This window comes from Borostomias antarcticus (assembly GCF_949987555.1).
Source record: "Borostomias antarcticus genome assembly, chromosome: 15".
Classification (NCBI taxonomy): domain Eukaryota; kingdom Metazoa; phylum Chordata; class Actinopteri; order Stomiiformes; family Stomiidae; genus Borostomias; species Borostomias antarcticus.
Genome location: NC_140248.1, coordinates 23,878,535 through 23,888,534, shown reverse-complemented (window position 1 = coordinate 23,888,534; position 10,000 = coordinate 23,878,535). Strand labels below are relative to the sequence as shown.

Genomic DNA, 10,000 nt, shown 5'->3' with positions numbered 1-10,000 from the left:
CAGGTCTAGTTAGTTAGAGTGTGTGGAGCAGGTAGGTTAGGTTCTGGGCAGGTCTCTTTAGTTAGAGTGTGTGGAGTAGGGAGGTTAGGTTCTGGGCAGGTCTCTTTAGTTAGAGTGTGTGGAGTAGGGAGGTTAGGTTCTGGGCAGGTCTCTTTAGTTAGAGTGTGTGGAGTAGGGAGGTTAGGTTCCGGGCAGGTCTCTTTAGTTAGTGTGTGTGTAGGAGGTAGGTTAGGTTCTGGGCAGGTCTAGTTAGTTAGTGTGTGTGGAGCAGGTAGGTTAGGTTCTGGGCAGGTCTCTTTAGTTAGAGTGTGCGTGGAGTAGGTAGGTTAGAAGGGTGGGGAAGTTTAGGGCTGTGTTTGTGGTGTGGCACCGCCGCATGGTCTTTCTCCCTGCCCCCCTCTCCTACCCGTCGTTAGCGTCCGGAGGAGTGTTTGGTTGTTTATTTTCTTCCCCCTTGTCTTGTCCATTGCTTGTAGTAAACTCATGAATTTTGTGTGGAAATGAATCCTTTTTTATGACAAAAGGAACATTGGATTTGGACGTTGTATTGTGTTTTGAATGAACACCCAGAGTATTGTGTTGCGTTCCATCTACCAGCTGTGTGTTATACACAGACTATGTTCTTATTCACCATACCCCTTTGGTAATAACATCGTAATAAGAATGTAAGTGTGTGTGTGTGCATGCATGCATCCTCATATCTGTGTGTGTGTGTTTGAGAGTGTGTGGTGTGAGTGTGAGTGTGTGCATGCATGCATCCTCATATCTGTGTGTGTGTGCGCGCGTGCATGTGTGTGTGCGCGTGCGTGCGCGCGCATGTGTGTGTGCATGTGTGCGAGTGAGTTCTCAGGTATGGACTGTGATGGCGGGAGTTGTAAATCTGCCTTGCCATTGGTGGAGAGCAGGAAGTAGGCGTGGTTATGCTGAGGAAGCCATCGTATCTTGTTGATCTTCTCCTCGATCTCCAGACTCTTCAGGTAGTCGAACTCTGGCTCGTGGCTCTGGAACGTGCTGTAGACATTATACTCCCCCCTCCGCTGGGGCTGGCTCTTACTCTATACACACACACACACACAAAATTACTTTTAAAATCAATAACAAGAGCTAATGCAGCTAGACAAAACTAGACTACTAAACGCAGAACGAACACACAACCGGGTTGAATCTACTCTGCGGTACTGAGGCGGTGAAGGGTGGTGTGTGTGTGTGTTTTTGTGTGTGTGTGTGAGCGAGGGAGAGGAAGACGGGAGGGAGAAAAAGAGAGGGGAGGGAGAAAAAGAGAGGGGAGGGAGAGAGAAAAGGGAGAGACATTAGGGAGAGACGGAGAGAGACAGACAGAGAGAGGGAGAGACAGTATGGGGGTGATGGGGACAGATGGAGATGAGCTGATAACAGCAGGAGAGGAGGGGGGGAAGGGAAAACAGAGAATTCAGAGATTGTGTGTGTGTGTCTGTGAGGAAGTGCGTGTGTCCGTCCGTCCGTGTGTCTGAGAAAAAGTGTGTATTTGTGTGTGTGTGTGTGTAGGCCTCTCTGGGAGTGCAGTTATCTCTATAATAGCCTTCTACAACTACAACTTTTAGCCCAACAGTCTCAGAGAGAGAAAAAAAAGAGAGAAAGAAAGAAAGCGAGTGTGCGAGAGAGGGAGTGCAAGAGAAAGAGAGAGTGCGAGACCGAGAGAGAGACAGACTTAGTCTATATCAGGCAGTATTATAATGTCCTGAGCTCTGAGAGAGTCTAGGCTGAAAGGTCTTAAAGGTACCCAATGTAGTTTTTGACCACTAGTATGCGCTCTAGAGCAAATTTGAGAAGGTGGTCCCCAAAAATCGCGTGCTACGTCATTGCATCAATACGCGGAGCACATAATAGTGACGTTTCAAAAATCTTTGTTGTTTTCAAAACATTAGCTAAATATCATTTTGCGAAAAAATTACAAGGTAGGAAAGACATTCAAGTGATTCAACATGTTTATTAGACTACATGGAACGATATAATCGAGGAATTTCGAAAATAAACAAAGAACGGATTGTTTTGATTCACGTTTCGTTGGGTACCTTTAATAGAAACCGTCCTGACAGAACCACCTGTCCAGATGAAACGTGCAGTGTGTGTGTGTGTGTGTGTGATGTCACGTCACTCACCTCCTGTTCTCTCTGGAAGACCACCACTCTGCCTCCCCTGTCCCCCGTGGCCAGCAGCTCTCCTGTGGGGTTGAACTCCACTGTCGAGATGATATCCGCTGGAGACAGAGGGACACAAACGCCTGGGTCAATAATAATAATAATTAAAGCTGCTTCGCAGCGATGAGGCGGGGCCAGGCAATTTCCGACAAGTTTAGGAGCAATAAGCGAGAGAATAGGACAACAGGAAAGTTGACATTCCAATGTTCTTTTTGTACATTCGTATCGTAAAACATTTGTAAAACATTTTGATGCGTTGTAAGCTCGATTTTGATAATTCAACAATGGTCAATGAGTTTGTGAATTACAGTCTGAAGATCCAGTGTAGCAAGTTTGGTGTTAATTGATTGAAAAATGTTGGATGAGATATGTTTATTAATTTTTACAGGTTTTGTTTGCTTTTCTTCATAATTGAACATTAACTTCAGCAGCTGTGTACTCAGTCAGTTGCCAATCAATCAATTTAGTCATTGTAATCCTCGGCGGGGGTTGGGTAGGGTTGCCAACAGCGATGTCTCCGATTCGTGGAGCTTGTGTTGGATTATGGGTAACGTAGTTTTCTCTGTATGAAGTGTTGGTTTCAGAGGACAGAATTAAACATATTTTAAAAAATTCAATTTTTGAGATAAAATTCTAAAAAAAAATCATACTACATCTTGGATATGTGGCTAATGTTGTCACTTTTTATGAGGATGATCAGCCATTGATTTGGCGAGAATAAATAGGAACTATATACAGAACTGTTAACAGTAAAACCTTTTGATGTGCTGTGGGCTCAATTTTTCATATTTCAAAAATCTGTGAGGATGGTTTGGTAAGGACAGTCTGAAGATACAGTAGATCCATTTTGGTGTCAATTGAACTAAAAATGTGGGAGGAGATAGGTTTGATAGGTTTTACAGTTTATGAAGAAATCAGAGTGATGGACTTCAAAATTCCTGCAAGGTCAAAGTGTATGAAAGTTTTGTCTCACTTGGGCCTACATTCACGTGGTGGTTTTACAGTGATAGCACCTATGGCTGATTTGTTATGATTTTTTTAAGTTTTAAACTTTAGACTGTTGCTGTAGCGCCACCTTCAGGTTTATTGACCTACAATGCAGGTTGAGGACTTTGGGTATACTACTGGAGCTATGTGCAAATCTTGGTGATTTTTTGTCCACGGGAAGTTAGACTTCAGTGGAAGATGGAGAATAATAATAATAATCAAAATTCCTGCAAGGTCAGAGTGTATGAAAGTTTTGTCTCACTTGGGCCTACATTCACGTGGTGGTTTTACTGTGATGGCACCTATGGCTGATTTGTTATGATTTTTTAAAGTTTTAAACTTTAGACTGTTGCTGTAGCGCCACCTTCAGCTTTATTGACCTACAATGCAGGTTGAGGACTTTGGGTTTAGTACTGGAGCTATGTGCACATTTTTGTGATTTTTTGTCCACAGGAAGTTAGACTTCAGTGGAAGATGGAGAATAATAATAATAAGTAAAACATTTTAATGCATTGTAAGCTCAATTTTGATAATTCAATAATCTGGTCAATGAGTTTGTGAATGACAGTTTGAAGATCCAGTGTAGCAACTTTAGTATTAATTGATTGAAAAATGTGGGTTACAGGTTTTGTTAGCTTTTTTTTTTCATAATTGAACATTAACTTCAGCAGCTGTGTACTCAGTCAGTTGCCAATCAATCAATTTAGTCATTGTAATCCTCGGCGGGGGTTGGGTAGGGTTGCCAACAGCGATGTCTCAGATTCGTGGAGCTTGCGTTGGATTGTGGGTAATGTAGTTTTCTCTGTATGAAGTGTTGGTTTCAGAGGACAGAATTAAACATATTTTTAAAAATTCAATTTTTGAGATAAAATTCTGAAAAAAATCATACTACATCTTGGATATGTGGCCAATGTTGTCACTCTTTATGAGGATGATCAGACATTGATTTGGCGAGAATTAATAGGAACTATACAGAACTGTTAATAGTGAAACCTTTTGATGTGCTGTGGGCTCAATTTTTCATATTTCAAAAATCTGTGAGGATCCTTTGGTAAGGACAGTCTGTAGATACAGTATATTAATTTTGGTGTCAATTGAACAAAAAATGTGGGAGGAGATATGTTTGATAGGTTTTACAGTTTATGAAGAAATCAGAGTGATGGACTTCAAAATTCCTGCAAGGTCAAAGTGTATGAAGGTTTTGTCTCACTTGGGACTACATTCACGTGGTGGTTTTACAGTGATAGCACCTATGGCTGATTTGTTATGATTTTTTTAAGTTTTAAACTTTAGACTGTTGCTGTAGCGCCACCTTCAGGTTTATTGACCTACAATGCAGGTTGAGGACTTTGGATATAGTACTGGAGCTATGTGCAAATTTTGGTGATTTTTTGTCCATGGGAAGTTAGACTTCAGTGGAAGGAGAATAATAATAATAATAAATATACCTGCAAGCAGGAATGTGGGGGCCAAGCTGTTTAACTGCAAGCAGACAAGGAATCAGCTAGACTGACGTGGTGACATGTTTGACAAGGGTCAAGGATGGGCCCGAGATTTTCGGAAGTCAGACATGGTTGAACGGGATTCGATCTCTGTACCTGCTGCTTGCAAGGCCGACACGCTAACCACTGTGCTACGCAGGCTGTTGCGAAGATGAACCACCCTAGTCCACAAGGCATGTGAGCCTTCCCTAACCCCGTGTGTCTGAGTCCTGAGCACTTAATTAATATCACCTGGTAGGGTTGCTTCCTCTCAGTAGAGTGAGAGGGGGGGTGTCGTTGTTTAAATTGGCACACAGCGAAAAGTATACATAGCATAGCTCAACTATTTACTTCTTCAGAATCCAGACAATCACGCGAACATTTCCATGTATAAAATGTCCTTCGGTCTTCAGACGTGTAGGAGAGGTGAAGAGTTAGAAACAGTTAGAGATTCTAGAGCGAAGAGAGATTTTCTAGAGCGTGGCTCCATTGATTTCAATGGAGGGGGGGGAGTCATTATTCGAACTGTCACAGAGTGAAAAATATACATCAAAGAGCTTAGCTTTTTTTGATTTTATTAATCCCAAGAGTCGTGTGAACGTTTTGATATGTAAAATGTGTATGAGCTGTGAGAATTGGAAGAGGGATGGCAGTTTAGAAAATGTGTGACTTTTTCCAAAATGCGCCTTTCACCACTCTGAAACTGGTGAAATTGTGCAGAAGACAAAAAGTGTTCCTTTCATTCTGCAATCAAACAAATGAAGTAATAATGAAACCATGGGGTGTTTTGAACTCAGCATGAGCCAGGGAATCCATTGCTACCATAATTTTGAAGATTGGACATACAGCTCAAAAGTTACTGGCATAAACGCAACTCCAACTTTGACACGCTGGTGGCGCTAGAGTGCACAAGATGTCAACTTGAGGTTTGGTGACAGATGTCATGGGTATGTCCCGAATGAGTGTGCCAAATGTGGTTTTGATAGATTAAAACATTACTGAGATATGACCCCAGTTCCTGTTTTGCAGCTTTTCTGCCAATTTTGATTGGCTGTCACGTGCGAACGCAATGGATAATCAAAAATCCCTGTACATCCTTTGTAGACATTGGTGTATAGATGACATCCACCGATGTTCATGCAAATTGGTGAAAGTTCCTAGGAGGAGATACATTTTAAGGGTTTTGCACATCATTCAAAATGGCGGAAAAGCCAAGATGGCCACAATGACGTCATAGAGTGCGTTGAATCCGGCTTGAGCCAAGGAATTGAAGGACACCTGAAGTTTGAAAATTGGACTTGCTGAAGAAAAGCTGCATGCATAAATGCACCTCCAACTTTGACACGTTGGTGGCGCTAGAGAGGGTGAGGGGTGGACATGAGACTTGGTGAGGAGGGTCAGGGCACTGTCCCGAATGAGTGGGCCAATTTTCATAACTTTCTACCATAAGCTTCTATGGGCTGCCATAGACTACAATGGCAGAGGAATAAAGAAAGAAAGAAAGAAAGAATAAGAAAAGGTAGAAACTTAGTGGTGGCCTACGCAGCTTCGCTGCTTGGCCCCCAATAATAATAATAATAATAATATAGGCAAATACAATAGGGTTCCGGCAGCTACGCTGCCTGGCCCCTAATAATAATAATACATTTTATTTGTAAAGAACTTTACATTCGAAACAAATCTCAAAGTGATGCAGAAAAAAAAACGAGACCAAAACATGAGCATAACTAGAAATGGTGCTCAGAGAACACAGACCTCCACCCATAAAGCATTCTGCGTCTCCGTGCGCACGCACGTGCACGCAAGGGGGACATGTTTGATATTTCAGCATGTGTTAGGTGGAAAGCTTTATACCCGTCCAACCCCCCATGTCTCTGTGACCTTCCCACAGATATGGCTGCTTCAATTCCCCCCATTGACAATGAAGTCCAAAAGATGAATGAATGGCTGGCCATGTTTGGGCAGCTCGTGGACCCGCCCCGTGATACGGACCCGCCCCAAAATGGAAAGGGTTCTAAGTTGGAACATGCTACACCCCTCCACAGAGTTTCATGAAAATCGGTCTGGTAGTTTTTGCGTAATCCTGCACACAAACGGACTGATGGACACACGCCACCGAAAACATGACCTCTCGCCCTGCGCTGTCGCTGGGGAGGAGGAAACAAACAAATAAACACACGGAGGGAAAGTGAAAACATGCGCCCCTAGCAGATTTGTTCCTATTGGAGAGGAGTTTCAATGTAAACTCCATAGACCGGATTTTCTAATAACTACTACGAAGCCATTTCGGTGAAGTTATCAAAACAAAAACGTGTGAGTGTCTTTACAGTAATAACCTACTAACTGTGAGAATTTCAAACAGTATTTTGCCTTCTTTAAAATTTTGGAAATAAATTATATTATCCCAGCTACAGAACCAATCATCAAAGATCTGAGAGGCATCATACACAATACAACCCTCTCACCAACATCCACCCGCCCTCAGCACCCTGCAATCCACCCCCCGACCCCCTGCTACTGACCCAAGCCCATTCATACGCTAATGACCCTCAGACACACACTCCCATGAACACGCGCACGCACCTACACACACACACACACACACACACTCCCCATGGACACGCACGCACACACACCTACACACACACACACTCCCCATGGACATTATACATGAGGTTATAGGATAATGTGGTGTCTCATGTTGAGTTGGCCCCATAATAGACTCTAGGCAATGTGATACACACACACACACACACACACACATTGATCAACCACCTCTCCATGTCACTCACATGAAACACACACAATCGCTCTCGCAGCATTCAGCTCGGCAACCAGGAACGACAAAGAAACGGATGCTTGGCAAAGAGTGTTGTGACACGTGTGTCTGACAAGTGTGTGTGTGTGTGTGAGAGAGAGAGAGAGAGTGTGCGTAGCTAACATGCTGCGCCTACCTCCATGTCCCCTGGTGCTGGTGCTGTGGAGTCATCTGTTACAGAGCGGTTATGTCTGCTGTACGAGCTGTTAGAGGTGTTATAAGAGGTGTTATAACAGGTCTGTGCTCCCCTCAGAGCTGCTGTACGAGCTGTTAGAGGCGTTATAAGAGGTGTTATAGCAGGTGTTATAGCAGGTCTGTGCTCCCCTCAGAGCTGCTGTACGAGCTGTTAGAGGCGTTATAAGAGGTGTTATAAGAGGTGTTATAGCAGGTCTGTGCTCCCCTCTGAGAGCTGCTGTACGAGCAGTTAGAGGCGTTATAAGAGGTGTTATAAGAGGTGTTATAGCAGGTCTGTGCTCCCCTCTGAGAGCTGCTGTACGAGCTGTTATGGGGCGTTCGTTTCTAACTGGGAGGTGGCAAATTGCGACTTGCTACTAGGAATTATTAAATAAAACGCAGCATGAACTCACACTTCCTCGTCGCAAATTCGGATATGTTTCTCAGCCCCCAGTTGCCGGCTGACGTCAATATCATATCATCATCATATCATTCGCTATAGCTCGAATGCACACAGGTCGGAGGGAGGTATTTTGCCACTTGCGACTTGCCACCTCCGACCACAAACGAACGCACCATTAGAGGCGTTATAAGAGGTGTTATAAGAGGTGTTATAGCAGGTCTGTGCTCCCCTCTGAGAGCTGCGCACGGCTACACACCCCGACTGGGAGTGTCTCACACGCAGGCACCAGTGGTGTTACTGTGACTGACGGAGCTGAGCAGGGTAGACGAGTGCTCCTCACACACACGCACGCACACACACACACACTCTCTCTCTCTCTCTCTCTCTCTCTCTCTCTCTCTCTCTCTCCCTCACACACACACACAGACACAAACACTGGTCATTGGTACACACTCATAACACATTTATGTAATTTCATACATAGAGGCAACACAATGTGCTTCACAGGGAAAAAAGGGTGTTGGGAGGTAGAACTAAAAAAAACATTATCTTGCATGTCTGAATAATTAACATGAAATCAAGCAAACATACAACACTAGGCTTCAAATAATCCTCCACCGAGAGGCATTTCAGAAAGAAAGAGGGAGAGAGAGAAGGAGAGAGAGGGAGAGAGATGTATTTCTACGTCTGTGAGCTTTCTGTTGTCTGAAAGGGGGGGGGGGTTAAGAGCGTGGTTTCCATGACAACTGCATCCCAGACTGCAGTGGGGGGGTGAGGGTGTAGGCGGGAGGGGATTGGTTTCCTGGATGTTTACACCGCCTGGCAGCTACAGTACACTGTTGTATCTCTTTCTCTACCACAGCTGCGTTGCGTCCTCTCATGCCGTGTCTCCATGTAGCAGAGGCGGTTCAGGCACCACAGTCACGTGAAGAGGAACCCTGTCTGTATCTACAGACCTGCATCCACATGCAGGCTTTAGCTTAGTAAGTCTGTGCTTGTCTGTGGTGATGGGGGAGACCTGCAGGTTCGAATCCTGCCTGTGCCTCGTTGCAGGCTGCATCAGTAGAGAGGCCTGGCCAGCGCTCACTCCCTCCACCAGCCCCCAGTCCCTAGTCCCTAGTCCCAGGTCCAACCCTAGCCCTAGCTCCAGGCCCAGCTCCAGAGCCCCAGTCCCAGGTCCAACCCCAGGCCCAGCTCCAGAGCCCCAGGTCCAGGTCCAGCTCTCTCCCTCCCTCTGTGAAGCAGGTACCAGGACACCCTACAGGAGCAGAGCTGGGGCCTGGGTCACCAAAGATACCAGACGACACCTGGCTCAGAGACGACTTCCATCAGAACACACACACACACACACTGACGGGGGGAAGGAGAGGAAGGAGGAGGGAAGGAAAAACGAGGAGTGATAGCGGGAAGGGAGGAGAGGAGAAAGACTGAGAGAGGGAGAATGGAGGAGAGGAGGAATAATTGCATGTAAATGATATTCCTGGTTCTGAAAGGAGACAGAACTCCAGATCTCCTCCAGGAGCTCGAACATGTTGACCTAATTAACCCCCTGGAGAATCCAGCTTCCATGCTCCCTGAATCCCCCCCCCACCCTCCTCCCCCTCCCTATCCCTCCCCCCGTTCCCTCCATGTTCCCTACTTTGACGCTGCCACCCATATCAGCAGAGACCTCGGGGCAGATGTACAGTACATACGTTAGCAGGCGGAGCCTAAACCGCGTCCTCAGCCAGTCTGATGAAAGCGGGCGCTGCGCCTCATCGTTCTGCGTCGGGTGTCCTAAACCTGTGACCCTGACACATGGTTTGTGATCTCGCCAGATCAGGACGGTCTCGCGAGGCCGCTGAACCCGCAGATCGTCGCGCAATCAGCGCACCTCACCATCCTCACACCGTAACGTGCGCGGGGTAAATACCGCCAGCGCCACTCGCAGCGCGCGGTCTAATACTTTGTGCATCGCACG

The 10,000-nt window shown here is 45.5% G+C and overlaps 1 protein-coding gene across 1 annotated transcript in view; it reads right to left on the bottom strand.

Annotated features, from left to right (window-relative positions):
• ppp2r2bb (protein phosphatase 2, regulatory subunit B, beta b) overlaps positions 1-10,000 on the bottom strand; it is a gene marked incomplete at both ends in the record, with an annotated part of 28,249 nt that overhangs the window by 5,646 nt on the left and 12,603 nt on the right. Inside the window, 2 exons of the mRNA XM_084450169.1 lie at positions 890-1,055; positions 2,139-2,236. Of these exons, the coding sequence (XP_084306295.1) occupies positions 890-1,055; positions 2,139-2,236 (264 nt within the window). The remainder of the gene's footprint in view (positions 1-889; positions 1,056-2,138; positions 2,237-10,000) is intronic.